This window comes from Scyliorhinus canicula, chromosome 10 (genome assembly GCF_902713615.1).
Source record: "Scyliorhinus canicula chromosome 10, sScyCan1.1, whole genome shotgun sequence".
In the NCBI taxonomy this organism is placed as follows: domain Eukaryota; kingdom Metazoa; phylum Chordata; class Chondrichthyes; order Carcharhiniformes; family Scyliorhinidae; genus Scyliorhinus; species Scyliorhinus canicula.
The window spans coordinates 95,419,736-95,446,826 of record NC_052155.1 but is presented as its reverse complement, the minus strand read 5'-3'; the positions used below and the strand labels follow the sequence as shown (position 1 = coordinate 95,446,826).

The window sequence follows — 27,091 nt, the reverse complement described above, 5'->3', positions numbered from 1 at the left end:
GGATCAGTTCTGCGGCCTTGCTGCTGTTTCCCACGTAAAATGCCACGGATCCTCCAGACATAGCCCCAAAATCGGAGAATCCAGCCCATGATCTTTGCACTCCACCTGCACAGATACACACACTTCAGTGGGGTCAGTGTCACGGAAAGCTCAGATAAATGGTGAGGAATACATTACATATCAGCAAGAGATAATACTAGGAGCTTGTGCCAGCATGGAGAGTTCCCATCAGAGATCTGAGGATATATTGAGTTTTGCACAGCTGGATACAGATGATGACCCTCAAGATTTATATACAAAATGGTGGAGCAGCAATGGGAAATATGAGGGCATATGTCAGAATTTTCAGAGGTGGTGGACGTTCTTGTGTGGAAGGTGAAGGTGTGAATCTCAAATATGAGTGCTATGATATCTCAGGCATTTGCATCATGCCCACCCAATTGAACCAATTTCATGAAGCATCATACAGAGCAGACCAACGAGTGGCAAATGGCCCAAAACAATGGCCTTCACATCATGGCTGCAAAATATTCATAAAGAATTTCTTTGATGACAGACCACAACATATAACAGCAGCCAAATGCTCTTGCATTCTTGGTTAACAGGAAAGTGGTGGGCCCAATATTCATGGACAATGGCAGTGGGGATTCGTCTCAATCCTCCCATCGGTCCTGACCCATGCCTTCAGTCCCACTGACAGATCTGCACTGTCTGCATCCTGGCCTCTTAACCAAGGCTACAGGCTGGACAGTCTTTCTTTCATGAGCCTTCACAAGATCCAAATGCCAGAGGATGTCTGTCACATACATCCCATGTGTCAAAGCAGTGGAGGTTGAGCAGTCTATGAGAAATTAGCTACATGCCTAGCCAATTTGTATAAATAATCAGCTTGAAATAGGTAAAGGATTTGTTACTGCTGTAAATATGTTTTACCGGGAACTGCTTAAGGTTTCATTTCCATGGAAACAAGGCTGATGGGATAATTAGTCTTAGGTAAAGATAGCTAGCCCATAAAAGGGCCACAGACAGGCAAGTCTTCACAATAGCGGGGGAGAGAAACTGTTAGATACTTGAAATAAATAACTATAGTAAAAAAAAACTGTGTTCGGCTTTTCATTTAATTTTGCTGAATCAGGATGCTTGCTGAAGTAAGTGAGTTTCTTAATGTGCGAACGTAGAAGGAAAATAACTTTAGTGAACAACACCATGGTTCAATAATGTAATAAAAAAGATGAACTGAATGGTCATTATGAGCAGTAGCACCTGGGTGACCACGTGGCAGTGCCAGGTTGCCAGGCTGGCATTTTTGCGCGGGTGCAATTGGGCCGGAGGTCCCCTCCGTGGATTTTGGGGGAGGTATGGGGTGGGGGGGGGGGGGGGCGGGGGGAGAAGACCCTCCCATAGAGCTTTTAGGGCTGGGTGGGGGAGGACATGGGTCACTTTGGGGGCCTCAGAGATTGGGATGCCATTTTTTTTAGACCTCTCGCTACACTGGAGAATTCCAGCGAACAGAACGCCCCAGTGTACAAAATTGGGCTATGTGTGGCCTTGGCCACGCTTTCCCCATTCAGGCCCCTTGTACAACGTGGGTCGTGATGAATAGCCAATTGTTTCTTGGCACTGCAAGTGCTGGGAAACACGTGGCTAAACACGTTCGCCAGGGGACTTTGTTCCCTTTTGGGAGAATCGCGCCCATTGAATGCAATTCAATGGTTCGATTCCCGACTTGGGTAACTGTCGGCGTGAAGTCTGCACGTTCTCCCTGTGTCTGCGTGGATTTCCTCCGGGTGCGCCTGTTTCCTCCCACAAATCCTGAAAGATGTGCTGTTGGGTGAATTGGACATCCTGGGCGGGATTCTCCCATACCCGATGGGGTGGGGGGTCCCAGCGGGATGGAGTGGCGTGAACCACTCCAGCGTCGGGCCGCCCCAAAGGTGTGGAATCCTCTGAACCTTCAGGGGCTGGGCTGGCGCCGGAGTGGTTTGCTGGCTGGCTGGCGTGGAAGACCTTTGGCGCCGCACCAGCTGGGGCCGAAGGGACTCCACCGGCCGGCGTTGGTCCGCGCATGCGCGGGAGCGTCAGCGGCTGCTGACATCATCCCCACGCATGCCCAGGGGGGGGGATTCACCTTCACGCCGGCCATCGCGGAGGCTGACATGGCCGGCGCGTAGGAAAACAGTGCCCCCACGGCACAGGCCTGCCCGTGGCTCGGTGGACCCCGATCGCGGGCGAGGCCACCGTGGGGGCACCCCCCGGGGCCAGATCGCCCCGCACCCCCGCACCCCAGACCCCAGAGCCCACCCGCGCCGCCAGGTCCCGCCGGTAAGGGACCTAGTCCAATTTACGCCGGCGGTACCTGCATATTACGAGCGGGACTTCGGCCCATCACGGGTCGGAGAATCGCTGGGGGGGGGGGGGGGGGGGGGGCAAGCAGCTCAACAGATCATTCAGTACATGGAAGAAAATACATGAGAATACATAATAGGGCAACACAAGATATACAATGTAACTACATAAGCATTGGCATCGGTTGAAGCATACAGGGTGTAGTGTTAATGAGGTCAGTCAATAAAAGGGTCATTTAGGAGTCTGGTGACAGTGGGGAAGAAGCTGTTTTTGAGTCTGTTCGTGCGTGCTCTCAGACTTCTGTATCTCCTGCCCGATGGAAGAAGTTGGAAAAGTGAGTAAGCCGGGTGGGAGGGATACTTGATTATGCTGCCCGCTTTCCCCCGGCAGCGGGAGGTGTAGATGGAATCAATGGATGGGAGGCAGGTTCGTGTGATGGACTGGATGGTATTCACGACTCCTTGCGGTCCTGGGCCGAGCAGTTGCCATACCAGGCTGTGATGCAGCCCGATAGGATGCTTTCTATAGTGCATCTGTAAAAGTTGGTAAGGGTTAATGTGGACATGCCAAATTTCCTTAGTTTCCTGAGGAAGTATAGGCGCTGTTGTGCTTTCTTGGTGATAGCGTCGACGTGAGTGGACCAGGATAGATTTTTGGTGATGTGCACCCCTAGGAATTTGAAACTGCTAACCATCTCCACCTCGGCTCTGTTGATGCTGACAGGGGTGTGTACAGTACTTTGCTTCCTGAAGTCGATGACCAGCTCTTTAGTTTTGCTGGCATTGAGGGAGAGATTGTTGTCGTTACACCACTCCACTAGGTTCTCTATCTCCCTCCTGTATTCGGACTCGTCGTTATTCGAGATCCGGCCCACTATGGTCGTATTGTCAGCAAACTTGTAGATGGAGTTGGAACCAAGTTTTGCCACGCAGTCGTGTGTGTACAGGGAGTAGAGTAGGGGGCTAAGTACGCAGCCTTGCAGGGCACCGGTATTGAGAACTATTGTGGAGGAGGTGTTGGTGTTCATTCTTACTGACTGTGGTCTGTTGGTCAGAAAGTCAAGGATCCAGTTGCAGAGTGGAGAGCCAAGTCCTAGGTTTTGGAGCTTTGATATGAGTTTGGCTGGGATTATGGTGTTAAAGGCGGAGCTGTAGTCAATAAATAGGAGTCTGATGTAGGAGTCCTTGTTTTCGAGATGCTCTAGGGATGAGTGTAGGGACAGGGAAATGGCGTCTGATGTGGACCGGTTGCGACGGTATGCGAATTGAAGTGGGTCAAGGCGTTCCGGGAGTATGCAGGTGATGCGCTTCATGATCAGCCTCTCGAAGCACTTCATTACAACTGACGTCAGGGCCACCGGGCGGTAGTCATTGAGGCATGTTGCCTGGTTCTTCTTTGGTACCGGTATGATGGTGGTCTTCTTGAAGCAGGTGGGGACCTCGGAGTGGAGTAGGGATAGGTTAAAGATGTCTGTGAATACCTCTGCCAGCTGGTATGCGCAGGCTCTGAGTGCACGACCAGGGATCCCGTCCGGGCCCATCGCCTTCCGTGGGTTCACTTTCAGGAAGGCCGATCTGACTTCGGAAACTGTGATGGTGGGTATGGGTGAATTATGGGCTGCTGGGGCACTCGACAGCGGATTGTTGGTTGCCTGCTCAAACCGAGCATAGAATGCATTAAGTTCATCGGGGAGGGGTGCGCTGCTGCCAGAGATACTGCTCGGCTTCGTTTATAGTCCGTTATGTTATTTAGTCCTTGCCACAACTGCCGAGAGTCTGTCTGTGACTCTAGCTTAGTTTGATATTCTCTCTTGGCATCTCGGATGGCTTTGCGGAGGTCGTACCTGGATTTCTTGTATAGGTCAGGGTCGTCTGCCTTGAACGCCTCAGATCTGTCCTTCAGTAGGGAGTCAATCTCGCGGTTGAGCCATGGTTTCCGGTTGGGGAACGTATGTACTGCTTTCTTTGGCACGCAGTCGTCCACACATTTGCTGATGAAGTCTGTGACGGTGGTGACATACTCATTTAAGTTAGTCGCTGAGTTCTTAAATATGGACCAATCCACTGTCTCTAAGCAGTCACGTAAGAGCTCTTCTGTCTCCTCGGACCAGCACTGCACAACCTTCTTAGCTGGATTCTCCCGCCTACTTGTAAGCCTACTTGTGACAATAAAGATTATTATTATTGTGCAGGAGCATTTAAGGCTATTTGTTCCTCCAATCCTCACCTCCTTACACGCCCTCACCCTCCATGCCCCTTCATATCCCCTATGTCCCCTCCATACTCCAATTCACCTTTATAATCCCTACATCCTCCATACCCCTCACCCAGTGTGCACAATTTACAAGTCATCAGCTTGTAATCAGCTTGACTAATGAGTGGTATAATAGCAGTGATAATCCATTGAAATGCTCATGGGAAATCAAATTTGAAAATGTCCCTTGAGAAACTGTAGCTCTTATACGTTATAACGGTGCAGCCCAGCTGGCTGGATGCCTAGAGTATGATGCAGAATGTTGCCAATGATGTAGGTTCAGTTCCTGTATGGAGTATGGTAGTTCATGGAGGTCTGCCTCCTCTCCGTAACCTATGCATGTAGAATGGAGCCCGTTAAGCTATATATAACCAATTGCCTCTCTCGCTAATGGAGAGAGATGCCTCTGGTCCTTTGTGGACTACGGCTGATGACTTACAGGCCGGTTCTATTTCTGTCCTGTCCTGTAAAGCTCTATGCCTCTAGTGCCAAAAGCAGACGTTTTAACCTCACTACTCACCTATTAATCCTGTCCAGATAAACATAGACACAAAAAAACACATTAAGAAAACATAACCTATTATAGCCTCATAAAGATGCCAATCAAGAAAGTTAACATTTCCCTTCACCCCATGAAAACAGACTCCAATTGAGCTGAGTGCATCTTGGAGAAACAGATGCCTGGCCACCTGTTATGATTATGGCTTATTGATTCTGTACATAGTGCACAGTGGATGATTGTGCATGGGGATGTGGGGGTAATGGCAGGCATGGGAGATATGAAGAAGCATGGAGGGGACATTGAGGAGCATGCGATATACAAAACTGCACAGGAGATATGAAGGAGCATGGGTAAGAGCTTCCAACGCTACCTGTCAAATGGGACCCAGAACCAACTAGGGTTCACAGCTCCTATAATTGCCGTGAACCACTTCTCCTCCCAAAGTGGACCTAATTCCATGAAAAGAGCAGGGGTATAAAATGTCCACCCTCACAATGAAGTAGCAGTTGGAGGACTGCTGGATCCCAGGGCACAGCTGGATCCCAGCCAGATTTTGAATCAATAGAACAGGTATACCTGGAGCTGATGGAGACATTAGGGAATGGCTGGAACATTCAGAGGGAGATGTCAGCAACACTCCAGCAGGTCCATTGTCGATTGGAGGAGTCTTAGAGGCTATGGGCACAGGGGATGTTGCTGGCAATGTGTGGCACCGAGGTCAACACTGCTAGGGTGGCGACTGAGGTGGAGAGCCTAGTGCACGACATTGGCAGCATTAGTAGAGGTATCCAAGGCATGGCGCAGACGGTGATGGACATGGCTGAGTGCCTCAGCAGAATGTCCGACTCACTGGGGGGCATCGCCCAGTACCAGGCCAACCTTGATGAGATGCTGTGGAACCTGCTCTCAGATGGGAATGGCCGAGGTGCTGCAGAACTTCTCCCTGTCGCAGGTTAGCATTGCCAAGGCACTGCAGAGCATGGCCCAATCACAGAGGAGCATCGCCGAGGGCATCAACACGATGGTGCAGACATCGGGGAACTTCCAGGGCTGGCAGAGCCAGACAATGCAGGGGCAGCCGGAGCTCGAACCAGCTGCCCCTCTGTCCCGAGGTGAAGCCCAGGGCCCTACGGGCACCGAGTAGGAGCAGAGGGTGCTGTGTGCCAATCCGGACTCATCCAATGGAGTGGTCACAGTGGCCCCCAGCTCCCCTCAGCTCCCCCAAATTGCAACCCTTTGATGAGGCCACGTCTCGAAGTCAGAACATGGGAAAGGGTGGCACGGCTGTGCATGTGCCGTCGACAACTGCACTGCGGCACCCCAGAGGATGCCCGCCAGGGGAATCCAAGGCTACGGGATTCAGTAAGCAGCTGGCTGCCTCCACCTCAGATATGAATCTTGGGGATACACCTAGACATAACGGTAGAGCAGGAAAGGCTAAGCACGTTGAGGATCACTGAGGGCACTGAAGGTAGGGGTAGAGGACAGGGGATAGGTAGGGGTGAGGGGGGGGGGGGCGAGGTGGTGGTGGGGAGAGTGGAGCGGCACCATCGGGGAAGTCGGTGGGGCATTGTTGTACACCTGTGACACATTAAAAACCCTTCACCATAAGCAGCATGACGCCTCTGTCACTTTCGTCCGCAATGCAGGCCGACCTCCAAATCACTGGCCCATCTTTCCAGGCATCCCCGCTCCCCAGGCACACTGTGTGCAGGTGATGGGTGTGAGTGAGCACTCAGCAGCAGGCAGGGGTCAGACTGGCATAGATTGAGGAGCACTGGCGCTCAGCTCTCAGCGGGTTATCAACAACCCCATGCCGTCAATAGTGACCTGCTGACGGTGCCGACACAGCCACAGCACACTGGAGTGATGTGACACATACCCTGGGAGGTAGGGAAATGTGGGTGGGGGTGGGTAATGTAGCGATGACAGACCAGGCCACGCCCTATGTGAAGGAGGCAAGTATGTGGGCCTCCTTGGACCTCCGGGCTTGCCGGACCCTCACCCCTGCCGCCTGTTCTGTTGCCTCTGGCTGGTCCTCCAGTTCTTCCCTGGGCTCGTCCTCCAGCCCCTGCTAGTCTTACCACTCCTCATCATCCTCGTCTTCCTCCTTGGAAGTGGGTATATCTTCCTCATCCAGAAGCTCCAGCTCATCGCCCCGCTGCTGTGTCAGCTTGTGGAGGGCACAGCAGACCACCACAAAGTGGGCGGCCATCCGGACAGTGTACTGCAGGGCACCACCAGAGCGGTCGAGTAATCAAACCCGCGTTTTGAGCAGTCTGATGCACCGTTCAATGACAGCCCAGGTGGCCACATGGGCCTCGTTGTATCGGGTCTCCACTGAGGTCTCCAGGTTCCGTATTGCTGTCTTTAGCCAGGTCCTCAGTGGGAACCCCTTATCCCCCAAGAGCCAGCCACCCATCCTGGGGGTTGTCCTCGAAGAAGCCGGGAATGTCTGACTGATCCAGGATGTAGCTGCCGTGCACACTTCCTGGGAAGCATGCATGATCTGCATGTGGTGGTCATACACAAGCTGAATATTCAGGGATTGGAACCCATTTCTGTTAGCACACTCCCAGATAGCCCGGTGAGCGCAAGGTGACAAGCATGCAATCTGTCAGCCCCTGGACCTGAGGCATCCTGGCGATGGCGGATCATCCTGCTGCCCGGGCATCCTGTTGGGCTTAGCTCATGTCAAAGTTGATATAGTTTTTCGCCCGGGCAATGCACCTGTAAGCTGTAGCCTTCGAAATGCCACTCAGATACCTGCTCGAGACCCAAAAGGATCCTGAGGCATATAAGTTCAGAGCTGCGGTGACCTTGATGACCTGCTCCTGCAGGGCATCAGCAGAGCGGTCGAGGCATCGGAGCCACATTTTGAGCAGGTCGATGGACCACTCAATGACAGATGCTACATGGGCCTCATTGTATCGGGTCTCCACTTCGGTCTCTGGCCTCCGTGGGAGCGGGTGTCCTCCTATTTCACATGGTGCCAAGTCCGTTGCACCATCTACTTGTACATCCTGGGCCTCCACCTCTAGGTCCCTGACTGGAGTGATGGGCGGCCTGATCCTCAGGGTGTGGAGTGGGTCCCACCAGCAGCGCCACTTGGGCCTGTTCTACGGGGTCCAAAATACCATCTATACCATTCAATAAGGAATTGGGAGAGTCCGTTGGACTGGCAAACAGCAGTGGCTCCCACCCCAGGACCCTCCGTTTCTCCATTCATCCCCCCTCTCCCACATCTGGAACACCGTGCCAATGCACTCCTGGCGCAGCAGGCAAAGCTGAATGGACCCCAGGCCCTGTACTCCAGACACCCGCACAAAACAGGCGCAATCTTCTCAAAGGAGACAAAGTGCTCGAGTGAGCACATTTAGCCACGCAATGCCGAGAAACACATGGCTATTCAACGCGACTTGCTTTGAATAAGGGGCCTAGAGGGCAGCACGGTGGCCTAGTGGTTAGCACAACCGCCTCACGGCGCTGAGGTCCCAGGTTCGATCCCGGCTCTGGGTCACTGTCCGTGTGGAGTTTGCACATTCTCCCCGTGTCTGCGTGGGTTTCGCCCCCACAACCCAAAAATGTGCAGAGTAGGTGGATTGGCCACGCTAAATTGCCCCTTAATAGAAAAAATAATTGGGTAATCTAAATTTAAAAAAAAAAAAAAAAAAAAAAAAAAGAATAAGGGGCCTAAATGGGGAACGGCAAGCCACACATATAATAATGGGGAGCTCTGCTCGCCAGAACTCCCGTTGTAGTGAGAGAATGGGACGCCATTTTCAAAAATGGCATCCCGATCTCCCAGACCCCAAAACAATCCCCAACCTCCCCCTCCCCAGCCCGAACGCAACATGAGAGAATCACCCCCCCCCAACCAACACCTACGGCGGGATGTCACGTGCAAAAAATGCCAGCTTGGCACACAGGTGGCACTTCCCAGGTAACCAGGTGGCACCAGTACCAGTGCACCGCCCTGCCCAAATGGCATGCAGCTGGGGGCCATTCCATCTGGTCCCTGTTTTTGGGGACCAGTACCAAGCGGCGCTTGCCCGGGTCCCCAAGGCCAAGATTGAATCCCAAAGCCTCAGGTACCTTGGGAATCTGCACATTAGAGTAAAGCTTACTGCCTCGCTCTGATATGCAGATTTGCCAGTGTCCAGGCATCACGATCAGATAAAGCTGCTTGGCAATGACTCCCACATGCTACATGGCCTGCCACCCACAGGAATCCACTTGCGTTGTGTGAAGTGCTCACTTAACCACGATTGCCAATTCCCTATTAGCAATAGCCTTCAGCCGCATGGCCAAGGTCTCGGCAGTCGGTGGGAGTTATGGGTTTTCGGCGGGGCAGTCAGTCAGAGACTAGGACTGCCCCCGGAACGAGTGCACAGGTTTCAAAGGTTGGTATGTTGGAGCCGTGCGTTGTTGCCTCCCCAGCGCCTCCCCCCCCCCCCCACCCTCTCATGGCGGTCCAACCCTGCGGAGGGAGCCACCCCAGCCGAGGGTCCCCCATCCCCGCCGAGTACTTTGTCGGCACGCCCAGCGCCTCCGGGCTCTTTGCCTTTGAGAAAATATGGCAACTCACCTCCTCAGCAACCCGCAGAAGCCCTTCCACCACCTTCACTTCTTTAAAAGGAGTACCAATCAGCACCAGCATGACCACTTGCTGGGGAGGCCGATGAATCACGGGAGGAAATTGGATATGAGGTCTCTCCCGTTAATTGTACTGAAAAAGGGTTTAAGTGGTGATAGTTGGTTTCTCGCCACGCTACAGCAGGATCCCAATTTAGCCTACAAGAGCGGGCCAGTTGCATCGCAAACTGTTTGGTGCCTGATGTGGTTCTCATTTTGGCCTCTTCTGCTATTCACCGGCCTTGTTTCGCTTGACCGGGAGCGCAACGAGGCCCGAGAATCACGCCCAAGCTATTATCATATGCTTTCACATATATGGCTAGATGTTTGGTTCAGATTGGTAATATCAAGTCACAACCTAGAATTATTCCAATAAAGCTGTGGCTTTGGCAGTCACTGGCAATGCCGTTACATTTTACGGGCATTATTTTTTTTAAAGGTGGATGAATATTCAGCTCTAACCATTGTTATGGGAGAGGTGTTTTCAGAACCCCAAAATGTATCATGAAGTCCAACCCTTCAATGGATTGTTGCTTTTGAAGCACACGGCTTGGTCTCCAGGTGTGGTATTACAATTATGGACACCTAGTTTTTAAAACAAAACGATGTTTATTCCATGAACTCAACTTAAGCTTTTAAAATAAACATTGGATCTCTTAACACCCCTTACTTCAACAATAACCCCAAAAATAATACTACACTACCCAATCCTGCAAACTGTTCATTTAAACCTCCAAAAGACTTCAACCTTTCAAAAATAGGAACACAACAGATTACATTCAATATATTTATAGTCTTTGGATTTGCAGAAATCACCAGACCATCTTTTCCTTCCTGCAGCTGTCAGCAAACCAGCCAGGCACTTTTCAGCTGCTCTCTCAAACTGAAACTAAAAACCTCAAAATGGCTGAGCTAAAAGCCCAGTTCCACCCACACTCTGACATCACTGCATTTCTTAAAGGTACTTTCCTTAAACATCCATTTCTTAAAGGCACTCTCACATGACACCATAGATTCTAGCCCAAGATACTGGTGAATGGAGGCAAAGTGCCTCAGCAGTATACAACCTGACCTGGTTAGCAACACTGTATCTGTCTCTTCTTGATCCTCCAAACAATATTGGTGCAAATAATATTCCATGGGCTTGCATAATAATGGTTTTATTGCAGTTGATGTGGGAAAAGAGGTTACACCTACACAATAATTACCACAAAGACGCTTAATCATTTACATTACGAAGGATAAAAACAATAAAAATAGCTGAGAAATGGTCTGTAATTGTTTCAAACAATTTTCTCACAAGCCTCTTAAAATTAACCTCCGTACATAGCTATTCTGAGGGATTGGGCTGTGTTGGAAGCAGCTGTGACTCCTTCCATTCTTGGTTAAGAGGCTGGAAAAGTATAAAAGGAATAGCTAGAATGCTCCCTGAAGAGGTCACCGTGATTTTGAAGCCCATGGCTCATTTATATCTACTGAACTGCAGACACTGCATAGCCACTGATTTTGTGCCAGAGAAACATTGACCCTTTGGATGTTGGCAGCTACTCTAGGTATTACATAGAATTTACAGTGCAGAAGGAGACTATTCAGCCCATCGAGTCTGCACCGGCTCTTGGAAAGAGCACCCTACCCAAGGTCAACACCTCCACCCTATCCCCATAACCCAGTAACCCCACCCAACACTAAGGGCAATTTTAGACGCTATGGGCAATCGATCATGGCCAATCCACCTAACCTGCACATCTTTGGACTGTGGGAGGAAACCGGAGCACCCAGAGGAAACCCACGCACACACGGGGAGGATGTGCAGACTCCGCACAGACAGTGACCCAAGCCGGACTCGAACCTGGGACCCTGGAGCTGTGAAGCAATTGTGCTAACCACTATGCTACCGTGCTGCCCACTGCTTCCAGGAAGTCCTGGAAGGATCAGGTTTTATGGAAGGGTGTAACCACAGGCAAAACAGAGTCAAGATTAGGGCCTAGGATGGCAATGGTATGGTGGCTTTTATTGCAAAAAGGATTTAAGTACAGGAATAAAGAAGTACTGCTGCAATTGTAGAGAGCCCGAGTGAGACCACACCTGGAGTATTCCATACAGTATAGAGGGGGTGCAAGGAAGGTTCACCAGACTGAGGTCTAGAACCAGTGAACACAGTCTTAGGATCAAAAGTAGGCTGTTTCGGACTGGGATGAGGAGGAATTTTTTCACTTTCAAAGGTAGCAAATCATTTGAATTCTCTACCCCATAGGGATGTGAAGGTTCAGTCATTGAGCATGTTCAAAACTGATATTAAAAACATCCAGGGGTATGGGAATAGAATCACTGCACTGCAGAAGGAGGTCATTTGTCCATCACGTCTGCACTGAACCTCTGACCGGCCCCCATCCTATCCTCTTAACCCAGTGATGGAACCATCAATTCACCAGACACATGTTTCCGATGTGAATCTAGGCTTTAATCGACTTACTTCAGAGCCAGCCTGTTACCTGTCGATGAACTCATAGTGAACTCAGGCTGACTCTGGACACGAGTATTTATACAACTGCACTAGGGGGAGGAGTCATGGGCGGAGCCAAGGGTGGAGCCCAGTACAAGTTCCTGAGTGTTCCCAGCGTTACTCCACCTAGTGGTAGGATAGTGCTACTGCGCTTACAAAGACAGTGTGAATTAACATATATACATCTATATTACATTCACCACATTCACCCCCTGTAAAAAAATCAAGTCGGGCGGGGGTGGTGGTCTGGTCTACAAAGTCAGTCTGTCCGGCGGTCGAATTGTCCGCTGAGATCTGCGGAGCACCGGGGTTGCAGCCTCTTGCGGTGGCTGGGTGGTTGTAGTGTGCTGGGGTACGATGGGGGACTCCAGGGAGGGTTGTATCCGAGCTTCATACTCTCCTGGTTCGACCGCGGACTGGGGGCTGGCCGGCGCGGGGGCGCGGAACTGGTGGAATGAGCTCGTGGGCTCGGGAGCGCCAGGGGGTGGCAGCATGGGGTGTAGGGTGAGAGGTCCTTCTGTGGGAGTAGAGGGGACGCTGGATCCGGCAGGTGCCAGATCCCGGAGGGATACAGTGTCCTGACGGCCGTCAGGGAACTCGACGAATGCGTACTGGGGGTTGGAGTGGAGCAGGCGCACCTTCTCAACAAGGGGGTCGGTTTTGTGCGCCCTGACGTGTTTCCTTAGGAGTACGGGGCCCGGCGTCCTCAGCCATGCCGGAAGTGAGACCCCCGTGGTAGTGCCCCTGGAAAAAATGAAGAGCCTCTCGTGATGGGTCTGGTTGGTCGCCGTACACAAAAGGGACCTAATAGCGTGGAGCGCGTCTGGGAGGACTTCCTGCCACTGGGAGACTTGGAGCTTTCTAGACCGGAGGGTCAGTAGAACGGTCTTCTAGACCGTCGCGCTCTCCCTTTCCACCTGCCCGTTCCCCCTGGGGTTGTAGCTGGTAGTCCTGCTCGAGGCGATGCCCTTTTCGAGCAGGTACTGATGCAGCTCGTCGCTCATGAAGAACAATCCCCGGTCGCTGCGTAAGTAGCTGGGGAAACCAAACAGGGTGAAGATGCTATGCAGGGCACTAATGACTGTGTGGGAGGTCATGTCGGGGCACGGTATAGCGAATGGGAAATGGGAGAACTCGTCTACGACGTTTAAGAAGTAAACGTTCTTGTTAGTTGAGGGGAGTGGCCCTTTGAAATCAATCGCGAGGCATTCAAAGGGCCTAGAAGCCTTGACCAGGTGGGCCCTGTCTGGTCTATAGAAGTGCGGTTTGCACTCCGCACAGATCGGGCAGTCCCTGGTGACCGCTTTTACTTCCTCGTTGGAGAAAGGCAGGTTTTGTGCCCTGATGTAGTGGGCGAGCCGGGTGACCCCCGGGTGGCAGAGGTCATTGTGAATGACTTTTAATCAGTCGATCTGCGCGCTGGCGCATGTCCCGCGGGATAGGGCATCCGGAGGCTCGTTGAGCTTCCCGGGTCGATATTTGATATCGTAATTGTAGGTGGAGAGTTCGATCCTCCACCTCAGAATTTTATCGTTTTTTATTTTGCCCCTTTGCGAGTTGTCGAACATGAAGGCAACCGATCTTTGTTCGGTGATGAGGGTGAATCTAATACCTGCGAGGTAGTGCCTCCAGTGACGGATAGCCTCCACAATGGCTTGTGCTTCTTTCTCGACTGAAGAGTGTCGGAGTTCTGAAGCGGAGAGGGTACGGGAGAAAAATGCAACTGGTCTCCCTGCCTGATTTAACGTGGCTGCAAGAGCTACCTCTGAGGCGTCGCTCTCTACCTGGAATGGGGTGGATTCATCCACAGCCTGCATGGCCGCTTTGGCGATGTCCTCCTTGATGCTGTCGAAGGCCTGGCGTGCCTCGGCTGACAGGGGAAATCGTGTGGTCCTAAAGAGTGGGCGGGCTTTGTCCACATATTGAGGGACCCACTGGGCGTAGTAGGAAATAAATCCCAAGCACCGTTTGAGGGCTTTGGGACAATGAGGGGGAGGGAGTTCTAAGAGGGGGCGCATACGGTCCGTGTCGGGGCCCAGGACTCCGTTTTCTATGACATAGCCCAGGATGGCTAGTCTGGATGTGCGGAAAACACATTTCTCCTTGTTGTACATGAGTTTCAGTTTCTGTGCCGTCTGGGGAAAACGGTGGAGGTTGGCGTTGTGGACCTGCTGGTCATAGCCGCAGATGGTGACATTGTCCAAGTACGGAAACGTGGCCCGCAGCCCGTACTGGTCCACCATTCGGTCCATTGCTCGTTGGAACACCGAAACCCCATTAGTGATGCTGAAAGGGACCCGGAGGAAATGGAAGAGGCAGCCATCGGCCTCGAATGCCGTGTAGTGGCGGTCCTCCGGGCGGATTGGGAGCTGGTGGTATGCAGACTTCAGATCCACCGTGGAAAAGAGCCGGTACTGGGCGATCTGGTTTACCATGTCTGCAATCCTGGGGAGGGGATACGCGTCAAGGAGCGTAAATCTATTTATAGTCTGACTGTAGTCGACCACCATACGGAATCTTTCCCCGGTCTTAACGACCACCACCTGAGCTCTCCAGGGACAATTGCTGGCCTCTATAACCCCCTCACTGAGTAGCCTTCGGAACACTGCTCTGACAAATAACCTATCCTGCAGGCTATACTGCCTGCTACGAGTGGCTATGGGTTTACAGTCCTTAGTGAGATTGGCAAAGAGAGGAGGGGGGGAATTCGCAGCGTAGCGAGGCTGCAGATCGAGAGTGGGAGCAGGGGCCCTCCGAAGCTAAGGGTGAGGCTCTTGAGGTTGCATTGGAAGTCAAGGTCTAATAAGAGTGGCACGCAGAGTTCGGGAAAAACGTAGAGTTTGAATTTCGAGTAACTAGCGCATCGGATTGTGAGTGTCGCGGCGGTGCGCCCCTGGATCTGGACCGAGTGGGAGCCTGAAGCGAGCGCGATAGTTTGCTGCGCGGGGAAAATGGGGAGCGAACAGTGTCTTACCAGGTCTGGATGTATGAAGCTCTCCGTGCTCCCGGAGTCGAAGAAGCTTGGTGTTTTGTACCCGTTGATATGGACCTCTGCCATCGAGTTTCGTAGATTCTTTGGTTGTGATTGGTCCAGGGTGACCGCGCTGAGTTGCGGGTAGTCGGCGGCTTAATCAGCTGTGCTGGAGTGGCCCCTTGATGACTGCCCTCTAAGTTCATAGTCTAATTCGGGGGCCTCACGGTAGCATGGTGGTTAGCATCAATGCTTCACAGCTCCAGGGTCCCAGGTTCGATTCCCGGCTGGGTCACTGTCTGTGTGGAGTCTGCACGTCCTCCCCGTGTGTGCGTGGGTTTCCTCCGGGTGCTCCGGTTTCCTCCCACAGTCCAAAGATGTGCGGGTTAGGTGAATTGGCCATGCTAAATTGCCCGTAGTGTAAGGTTAATGGGGGGATTGTTGGGTTATGGGTATACGGGTTACGTGGGTTTAAGTAGGGTGATCATTGCTCGGCACAACATCGAGGGTCGAAGGGCCTGTTCTGTGCTGTACTGTTCTATAATTCGAATTCCTCCGCTGAGTTGTCCGAGCTCGGAGATGCCGATCGGGCCTGTGGATCGCACGTGGTGGGCGGCGAGGAAGATGGCGTCCAAGATGGCGGCCCCCATGAGTCGCACGTGGTGGGCGGTGAGGAAGATGGCGTCCAAGATGGCGGCCTCCATGAGTCGCACGTGGCCGGCTGCGTGGTGGAGGTTTTCCAAGATGGCCGCCCCCATGGATCGCACGTGGCTGGAGGGGACGGAGTCCGCGGGGAACGAGTTAAGGCTGCGGAAGGAGACCTCCATCGTGGAAGCAGCTTCCACAGTTGTTTCTAAGTCCTGGGCCCCCTTTTCCAGCAGTCGTTGGTGCACATAGTTAGACCTGAGGCCCGCTACAAAAACATCACGTACCGCCAATTTCCTGTGTTCAGCCGCGGTAACCGCTTGGTAATTACAGTCATTGGACAAATTATTAAGTTCTCGTAGGAATTCGGCGAGTGATTCCGTAGTTCGCTGATGGCGAGTCATGAACACATGGCAAGCGTAAACTTCATTAATGGGCCTTACATACATTTTTTCGAGAACTGCTAGTGCCGCAGTATATGAACTGGCCGAGTTTAGTTGCGTAGAGATCCTGTGGCTCACCCTCGTGTGCAGTAGACTTAGTTTCTGATCCTCTGTAGTTTCGGCTGTGCTCGTTTCGGCCAGGTAGGCCTTGAAGCACCGGATCCAGTGGGAGAACATTTCTTGAGCCTCTACATCCTGCGGGTTGAGTTCCAGGCGTCCAGGCTTGAGGGCCGATTCCATAATCAATCTTTACTGTTCTTAAGTTGATTAAATTGATGGAACCATCAATTCACCAGACACGTGTTTCCGATGTGAATCTAGGCTTTAATCGACTTACTTCAGAGCCAGCCTGTTACCTGCCGATGAACTCGTAGTGAACTCAGGCTGACTCTGGATACGGGTATTTATACAGCTGCACTAGGGGGAGGAGTCGTGGGCGGTGCCAAGGGTGGAGCCCAGTACAAGTTCCTGAGTGCTCCCAGCGCTACTCCCACTAGTGGTAGGATAACGCTACTGCGCTTACAAAGACAGTGTGAATTAACATATATACATCTATATTACATTCACCACACCCAGTAACCCGACCTAACCTAGCCTCTATTAAGTTGGTAAAACATGACCATCCCTGCACAAAACCATGTTGCCTATCACTGATAAACCCATTGTCTTCCAAATGGGAATAGATCCTCTCCCTCAGTATCTTCTCCAGCAGCTTCCCTACCACTGACGTCAGGCTCACCGGTCCATAATTACCTGGATTATCCCTGCTACCCTTCTTAAACAAGGGGACAACATTAGCAATTCTCCAGTCATCCAGTACCTCACCCGTGTTCAAGGATGCTGCAAAGATATCTGTTAAGGCCCCAGCTATTTCCTCTCTCACTTCCCTCAAAACCTGGGATAGATCCCATCCTGACCTGGGGACCTGTCCACCTTAATGCCTTTTAGAATACCCAACACATCCTCCCTCCTTATGCCGACTTGACCTGGAGTAATCAAACATCTACCCCTAATCTCAACATCTGTCATGTCCCTCTCCTCGGTGAATACTGATGCAAAGTACTCGTTAAGAATCTCACCCATTTTCCCTGACTTCACGCATAACATTCTTCTTTTGTTCATGAGTGGGCCAACGCTTTTCTGGTTACCCTCTTGCTCGTTATATATGAATAAAAGGCTTTGGGATTTTCCTTAACCCTGTTTGCCAAAGATATTTCATGACCCCTTTTAGCCCTCTTGATTGCACGTTTAAGATTGGTCCTACATTCCCGATATTCTTCCAAAGCTTCGTCTGTCTTCAGTCGCCTAGACCTTATGTATGCTTCCTTTTTCCTCTTGGCTAGTCTCTCAATTTCACCTGTCATCCATGGTTCCCTAATCTTGCGATTTCTATCCCTCATTTTCACAGGGACATGTCTGTCCTGCACTCTAATCAACCTCTCTTTAAAAGCCTCCCACATATCAAATGTGGATTTACCTTCAAACAGCTGCTCCCAATCCACATTCCCCAGCTCCTGCCGAATTTTGGTATAGTCGGCTTTCCCCCAGTTTAGTACTCTTCCTTTAGGACCACTCTCCCTTTAGGACCACTCTAGTCTTTGCCCATGAATATTCTAAAACTTATAAAATCGTGATCACTGTTCCCAAAGTAATCCCTGACTGAATACTGCTCTAGAAAACCTTCCTGGATGCTTCTTACAAATTCTGCTCCATCTAGACCTCTGACACTAAGTGTATCCCAATAAATGTTGGGAAAATTAAAATCTCCTATCACCACCACACTGTTGCTCCTACATCTTTCCACAATCTGTTTACATATTTGTACCTCTATCTCACGCTAGCTGTTGGGAGGTCTGTAGTACAGCCCCAACATTGTTACCGCACCCTTCCTATTTCTGAGCTCTGCCCATATCACCTCACTGCTCAAGTCCTCCACAGTGCCCTCCTTCAGGACAGCTGTGATATCCTTTCTGACCAGGAATGCAACTCCTCCACCCCTTTTACCTCCCTCTCTATCCCGCCTGAAGCATCGCTATCCTGGGATATTTAGTTGCCAATCATGCCCTTCCCTCAACGAAGTCTCAGTAATAGAAATAACATCATACTTCCAGGTACTAATCCAAACCCTAAGTTCATCTGCCTTACTTACTACGCTTCTTGCATTAAAACAAATGCACCTCAGACCACCAGTTCCTTTGCGTTCATCGTCTGCTCCCTGCCTACTCTTCCCCTCAGTCACGCTGACTTCATGATTTAGTTCCTTACAGGCTTTAGTTACTACCTCCTTACTGTCCACGAACCTCCTCATTTGGTTCCCACCCCCTGCCACATTAGTTTAAACCCTCCCCAACAGCGTTAGCAAAAGCACCCCCAAGGACATTGGTTCCAGTCCAGCCCAGGTGTAGACCGTCCAATTTGTAGTAGTCCCACCTCCCCCAGAACCAGTCCCAATGTTCCAAAAATCTGAACCCCTCACTCCTGCATCATCTCTCAAGCCATGCATTCATCCTGCCTATTCTTTCATTTCTACTCTGACTACCACGTAGCACTGGTAGCAATCCTGAGGATTACTATCTCTTTGATCCGACTTTTTAACTTGGCTCCTAACTCCCTAATATCTGCTTGTAGGACCTCATCCCATTTTTTACCTATATCATTGGTGCCTATATGCACCACAACAACTGGCTGTTCATCTTCCCCCTTCAGAATGTTCTGCAGCCGATCCCTAACCCATGCACCTGGGAGGCAACATACTATTTGGGAGTCTCGTTTTCGACCACAGAACTGCCTATCTACTCCTCTTACAATTGAATCCCCTGTGACTATAGTGCTTCCACTCTTTTTCCCGCCCTTCTGTACAGCAGAGCCAGCCATGGTGCCATGAACCTGGCTACTGCTGCCTTCCCCTGGTGAGCCATCTCCCCCAACAGTATCCAAAACGGTATACCTGTTTTGGAGGGAAATGACCGCAGGGGACACCTGCACTGCCTTCCTGCTTTTTCTCTGCCTTTTGGTCACCCATTCCTTTTCTCCCTCAGCAATCTGTGGTGTGACCAATTCGCTAAATGTGCTATCCACGATCTCCCCAGCAACGTGGATGCTCCAAAGTGAGTCCATCCACAGCTCCAGAGCCATCATGCAGCCTAACAAGAGCTGCAGTTGGACACACTTACCGCATGTGAATGAGCCAGGGACATGGGCCACGTCCCTGAGCTCCCACATTGAGCAAGAGGAGCATAACACGGGTCTTGAGATCTCCTGCCATTTTTAATCTTAAGCTTAGCTTAGTCCAACTATAATACAAAATAATAGTTAAATGAAAAAGAAAAAAAAAGAAAAATTGTTACCAATCACACCATAAAAAAATAAATAGAAATAGAAAAACCTTAGCTTATCAACACACCTCAGGGAAAAGAAAAAAACTACTTACCAGTCACCAGCCAATCACTTACTGCTGGCTGTGACATCACGGTCCAACCTCTTCCTATTTCTACGTGCCGTCGAGTCTCCCTCTTGATCTTTACTCGGCTGGGATCCTTACAGTGATTTTAATGTGGGTGATATTGAACTGATATTGTAAGTACTGCAATTGAGCAGCAAAATACCTGGGCAAGCTCCCTTTTAAATGACTGCACATGGTGAGGCAAGGCTGTCTTAAGATGTCTTTGGTGGCTATGAAATTGTAATTTGTGAAGACACAGGAATATAATATCACATGCTGAAATATCAGAGGCAGTCACAATACAGTTTGCCCGTCTGTGTAGAATTGGTGCCTCTAAATGGACTGTCACAAGAGTACAGTGTAGAAGGTCGGCGTAAACATTAATTAGTTGCATACTCAGTGTCCTGGTTTCACACAAAGTTCCCCACCCTGCTCCTCCCCACCATTCCATTCACCACCACCCACCAACACCACCCCCGTCTCCTGCCCCTGCACCGTGTGCACCTGTGCTTCTGATGGGTATGAGTAGAATTATGGTCCCAAAAATGCAAACTTATTCAAAATTGCTCTGTGCTTGAAAGCAGCAAGATAGAAGCAAGAGGAGGCCATTCAGCCCTTCGAGCCTGTTGGTCTATTCATTATGATCATGGCTGATTAGCAAGTTCAATACCCTGATCCTGCCTTCCCCCCATACCCCTGGATAGAAACATACATAGAAGCATAGGGGCATTTAGAATTTAACACCATACAAATGAATGTAAACGATTGATCTTACTGTTAAGTGAAGTCGCCCACACAAAATTAAGCAAGCACTTGAAGATTAATGTTATGGAGTCATTGAATTCACTGTTTGAAGCATCACTACAGATACAAAGCTCACCTAACAAAGCTAACTCCCGAACAGTTTGTTTAGTTCCAATGTGATCATCCAGCCAGCTCCAGCATGGGAACACCCATTCTCTATCTGAATCCTTTGATTCACGTACTATGATCATCTTCAGATACATTCCAGCACCATATCCTTCTCCGTCATGACCTATGATCACCCTGGTCAGTTGGCCTAAAGATACTGCTTTCACCAAAAATGAGTCAGTCTGTAAATTGTATTGAAAATGGCATAAGTACAAGTTTAATTATATGATCAGCTGCTCAGCGTTTTACAATTCACATTTTGTTTCCATTTCTATCAACTGATTTACATTTCATAAAATAGATTTAATTCCTCAATCAATGTGTAGTACCTTATTTTGTTGAAACATTTCTCCATATACTAACGACTTGTCCAGCTTCCTGATGCCAGTGTCTCCTCTTTCCCCGTGTAGTGTTACAAATACATTCGCATACGTCTCTGCTCCCCAACAATCACCAATATGCACATAAACAAGATAGTGGTTCACTATAAAATAATAAGAAGGTTATATAAGAGCTTTATTGTAGAAAATGGATGAGTTCTGCCAGTGTCCTGCTGTAACTCTGGCATGAGATGAGCAGAATACACTGGAAAACGTCAGGGAACCAGTTGAAACAAGTTCCTGCCGTTCCTGCAATTTCCCATTGTGCCTTGGCATAACACAACCACTTATGTGGCAGATATTGTCAGCAAGTGATATCTCCACCTGGAATTCCTGATTCTCTGCCTCATTCCAGATTTGATGGAATACTGGAGGTAAGTATGAGATGGTACGAGATGGTGTATCAGCCTAGAGAAGGGTGGAAGGGTGCCTGACTGCGGTATACAGGCAAGGCAAGCAGAAGATCCCTAAACAATTGATTCTATGAAAGTGCATTGAGAGAGTTTCCTCCCAGTGGGGTGCATGTAAGTACATGCAAGAGAACATTTTTACCATTCAACTCTTCTACTTGGCAGATTTTTCCATGCTGGGAGATCAAATGATCAAATTACCCAAATAAGGGTGCTTTGTTATGCTTCCCCCATAGAAACCAAAAGCTTTTCCAAATAAACTTAAATTCCTGGTAGCCAATTTAAAGGAATTTGAGGACAAGATTTCAAGTTTTAAGACTTTTATGTAATAAACAAACTAAAAACAACATTAACTTAGCACAATGTCATAGGCAATTTCTGCTCTAAACTACAGTTAATATTTCAGCATGATCGAAAGTCTCCCTCCATTGTTATATTTTACTCTTCCCCGCTGAGGAGGCATTCAATTGTTCCGGAACCAATCCAAAATGATTTTTTATCTCCCGAGGGTTCCACATGGTAGGCTTGTACCTGTTGGAGTTTAGAAGATTAAGAGGCGACTTGATTTCAGCAGAAAGAGCCTGATTGGTCTTGACAATAGGGGCAGCATGGTGGCACAGTGGTTTGCATTGCACTGTTGGACCTGGGTTTGAATCCAACCTTTGGTGAAGGAGTGGAGTTAACACATTCTGCCCGTGTCAGCATGGATTTCTTCCTGGGGCTCCGGTTTCCTCCCACAGCCCAAAGATGTGAAGTATAGGTGGATAGGCCATTAAATTGCCTCATAGTGTCTGAACATTTAGGTAGGATTACGTGGGCCTAGGTGGGTGCTCTTTCGAAGTGCCTCCTTCTGCACTATAGGATTCTATGATTCTGTGATAAGGTGGACGTGGAGATGATGTTTCCTCTTGTGGGAAATTCTAGTCAGCGTTTAAAAATAAGGTGTCACCCATTTAAGTAAGAGATGAAGGCAATGATTCCTTAAAAGGTTGTGGAAGCAGAATTTTTCGATATTTTTAAGACAGAAGTTGACAGAATCTTGCTAAACAAGGGGCCAATAGCCTCTTGGGAGCAGGCAGGAGCTTGTAATCCGATCAACCATGATCTTGTTCAATGGCAGAGTAGGCCCAAGGGGTTGTGTGGCCTACTCCTGCTGCTAATTCATAAATTCACTTTCTCGGATTCTGGCAAATTAACACTCTCTGTGAGGTTCAGTGATATTTTAAGTAAAATCCTGTCAGCCAATTCTACAATGGCTTCCAATGGACCTTACCCCTCTTGAAGCCCATCACCATGGCAACATGAACCACATTGGCCTTGTAAACAGGCAGAAATGATAATTAGCTATCCTTTAAACTCCCATTGTTATTCCACCTTGAAAATAGATAGACAGTGCAAATTATACAAAAATAGAAAGTGTTAAAAATACTCAACAGATCTGGAAGCACTTATGAAGAGAAAAACAAAGTTAATGTTTTCAGTCGAATATTACTCTTCTTCAGAACTTTCAGAACTAACTTCTGAAGAAGTCATATTCAAGTCAAAATATTCTGGGCAGGATTTTCTGGCCCTTTCTACTGGTGGGATCTTCTGGCTCTGCCAAAGGTGACCCTCCATGAGGGATTCCCCAGCAACAGGACAAGCGAGAAATGCAAAACACCATAAATGTCAGTGGGACTAGAAGATCTGCTGGTTGCCTCGGCCACCGGAAAACACACTGCTGTAGGGATGGGGAGGGGGGCAGAAAATCAAACCTTTGTTTGTCTCTGCACAAATGCTGCCAAATCTGCTGAGTATTTCACACTTTCTGTTTTCATTTCAATTGTCCAGAATCCACAGTATTTTGCTGTTTAGTTTAAATTATAACTATTTACAAACCCTGACATTCCTAACATCTTCAGTTTGGAGACTAACAATCTGTCCACTGTCAGCAAATGTGCTTTGGTCATTTTTAACATGCATGAACAGCTTGCACCTGCTTCCCAGTAAAACAACCTGGGTTCCCCTTTAATCTTTAACACCCAAGCCGGCCGCACACGATGGCACGTTGGCATGGTGTCACAGTGGTTAGCACTGCTGCCTCGCAAAACCATGGGCCTAGGTTCAATTCCGATCACTGTGTGCCAATTTTACCTTCTCCCCGTGCCTGCCATGGTTTCCTCAAAGTGCCCCGGTTTCCTCCCACAGTCCAAAGATGTGAGAGTTATGTGGATTGGCTACGCTAACTTTCCCCTTAGTGCCAAGGGAGGTGTAAATTAGGTTATGAGATTACAGGGATAGGGCAGGGTGAACAGGTGAGTGGACTTGCGTAGAGCTCTCTTTTGAAGCATCGGTGCAGACTCGCTGGGCTGAATGGTCTCCTTCCTGAATGGTAGGAATTCTAAGCTGTACAAATGTGCAGTCAGCAGAATTCAGAGCAGGCCACATGACCCTCTTCATTAAAACCTCCCATTTGTAAAAAGATTACTGAATGAAAAAATGTTGCAGAAATACTTTGGAAACTACTTCTATTATATTATCTTCAGTATTCAAAGGTTTCTAAATGATTCAAAGTGAATTTATGCTTCTTAAGGAAATGATCAAATACAATGAGAATTCCAAATACAAGTTGAGATGTCATAAAATAAGTATAACATTTTTATAATGGGTGCTTAAGCAACAAAAGACCACTTGTACTGTTGAATAAATTGCAGCCAGTTTCAAACATCATAAAATGTTGCTTGGTAGTCTGATATATGCATAAGATTTTATACAATCAGTCTTTCTAATCATTTAGGAAATAAATAAAACTAAAATAACCCATAAAACTATCTTACCAATCTCTCCCTTCATAATTGCTGTTTAAAAAGCAACATTTAGACATAATGGGGATATTTTCCAGCTTTAACATCTGGATGCAAATTTGAGCTCAATGGAACAAAAATTAAATGGGTTTCATAAAGGGCAGGTGATTATTTTTAGGAGGCTACCAACCCCGAAGGCTACCAACCAAAGATTGTTAAAAACTACAATTAATGTTGCCAATGTGACAACATTGAAAGTTAATTTTCACTTTTTCTTACCACTGGAGAAAAGGTATGGGGAGAATTTTGTCCCTTCTCTTGTGACTTTTTGGATGGAGGCATTTAATCAAATGGGAGGGTGCTCTGTGGTGTACCCTGCTGCCTTCCTACTGCTGGCAAAGTTATGGTTTGTGGTGGGAAGGTCCAAGGTCAGACTTCCCTCCCAGCTGCCAACTGAGGACCTTTGGTGGCCAATTAATCACCACATAAGAGCCTCATCCCAAAGTCACTGGGATTAACCCGGATGGAGGCAGGCCTGTCACCAAGCAATGTGCATGAGAAGTATAATGGTGCAAACAATTTTTGGTCTCCTGGGAGGGTCCTTCATTCAAAGGCACTCGGTGCCTGGTCAAGGGAACCAGCATCAGTAAGGGGAATGGCTGGCTAAGAAACATGGGCGGGATTCTCCGACCCTCTGCGCCGGAATCGAGCCCGGCACGGGGGAGGAGAATAGCCATTCACGTCAGAAATCCGGCGTGACAACACTTCCACGATTCTTCGTGGGCCCGCCAGTCGCTCACACACGGTTGTCGTGGCTCTGATCGGGGGCCTGTTGGTGATTCTCCATGGTCGACCGGCTGAATTCCCGCTGACGTGGTTTACATCTGGTACCACCCGGCGGGAGCTCGGACTCGTGGCCGCGGTGGCGGTCCAAGTGGGGGGGTGGTATCTGACTCGGGGGGGGGGGGGGCATCAGCGATGGCCAGGCTCGCGATTGGGGCCCACCAATTGACGGGCCATCACGATCTGTGGGGGCCTACCTTACTCTATGCGGGCCCGCTGTGTGGCTCCGCCCTGTCGGTGGCGCCCGCGCTGAAATGGGCTGCCACGCGCATGCGCGGACCCATTTGCGGCCGCCATGCACATGCCCGGCTGCGCGGTTTGGACAGCAGGGCCCCTCCAGCAGCCGGAGCTGCGGGACGCACGCTAGGGCCCAGCTAATCCCCTGGAAAACGGAGAAGCACCCTGAGGAAAAAGTCCGGAGTGATTCTCGCCCATTCTCCGGCGTGCTTGGGGACTTAGTCCCCAAAAGGGAGAATCCCACCCCATACACATGTCCTTACTGCATATCCCCCTCCTACAATGCACCCCACCCCATGAAACCCCTCCTGACATGACTTAACTCTGTCCTCGGTTGTCCCTCGATCTTGGACGTCCAGTGGCTATTGTTTGGGCAGCAGCCACCGCCACCCTGGTGATGCTGATGAGAAAAGATCTGCCAACATCTGATTGGAAAGCAGCTCTCAGAGGGATGGATTTCTGGCCGAGGAGCCCTTGATCCAAGGGAAGGCATGTTGGTGGCCAATTAAGTCCTGAGAAGCACCTGAAGGCAGGCCTTCCAGGAGGAGGCAATACATGGGACAGCACGGTAGCACAGTGGTTAGCACAGTTGCTTCACAGCTCCAGGGTCCCAGGTTAGATTCCCGACGTGGGTCACTGTCCGTGTGGAGTCTGCACGTTCTCCCCGTGTCTGCGTGAGTTTCCTCCGGGTTCTCTGGTTTTCTCCCACAGTCCAACGATGTGCAGGTTAGGTGGATTCGCCATGATAAATTGCCCTTAGTGTCCAAAAAGGTTGTGTGGGGTTCACTGGGTTACTGTGATAGAGTGGAGGCATGGGGTTAGGTAGGTTGCTCTTTCCAAGGGCCGGTGCATACCCAATGGACTGAATGGTCTCCTTCTGTAAATTCTATGATTCTATAGATTTCTCACTGGCTCTTTAGCCGGCAGGCACGACCCCCTGTGCCTCCATAGAATTTCCCCCCAGTCGTTCACCATTCTGTCGATAGCTTGCACGAGAGTTGCTGTGTCATCTTGTTTGTACAGCGAGTGGAGTTGTCTTAAATCAAATGTAAAATGGGTGTAATCTCCTAAAGTGATCAAAATTAGAGTTCATGTCTGAAAAAAATAATTCTGGCTGAATATTGCAATAGTAATAAAGAATACTCATCTGACTGTTAGTGAACTCTACTTCATGTCTCATGAATATTCTAACCTATACTACAAGAGCAGTTGGCACAAACAGCCTTATAAGGTGACAGGGCCTGCATGGAAATACAGGCGAAGAGAAAGCAGCCACAATTTCACCTTCCAAAGAAACTAGGATCAGCCAAGCGACACAGACTGTTGGGTGTCCATGGCAGGAAACCTGCCAGATGTATCACTCATGCCATATGGTGGGAAGTGGCACCGACAGTAAATGCCAATTCTCAACTGCAGAGCAGTCTCACAAACAGTTCAATGATCTCAACAGGGCTGACAACACTTCAACTACTTTCCCCATTTTAATAGCTCTGTTAAATCTCCTTTGCAAAGCACTCTGGTGAAAGGGAACTCACAATGGCTGATAATCTCTTCTAGCAATATTGGGTCCCTGTCCAGTGGGTTTTCCCACACTAGTTAAACCATACGACAGTTTGATTGAGTGTTTTACTGATCATTTATAGTGATGCTGATAATAAAATTAATATTCTGTAAAGTTGGGAGAGTACACATTCATGAAACTACGATGACCATGCTGTACCATCCCCCGGGTCCGTAACAGTCCTAGTTTCCATCAGCTTCGTCCTCTTGCTGATCAGTATAGCTA

At 49.5% G+C, this 27,091-nt stretch overlaps 1 protein-coding gene across 1 annotated transcript in view; it reads right to left on the bottom strand.

The window, feature by feature from the left end:
- LOC119972132 overlaps window positions 1–27,091 on the bottom strand; it is a 660,627-nt gene that overhangs the window by 239,734 nt on the left and 393,802 nt on the right. The window contains exons 35-36 of the mRNA XM_038808465.1: window positions 20,982–21,136; window positions 20,621–20,834 (exon numbers count right to left, since the gene is read on the bottom strand). Coding sequence (XP_038664393.1) covers window positions 20,621–20,834; window positions 20,982–21,136 — 369 coding nt within the window. The remainder of the gene's footprint in view (window positions 1–20,620; window positions 20,835–20,981; window positions 21,137–27,091) is intronic.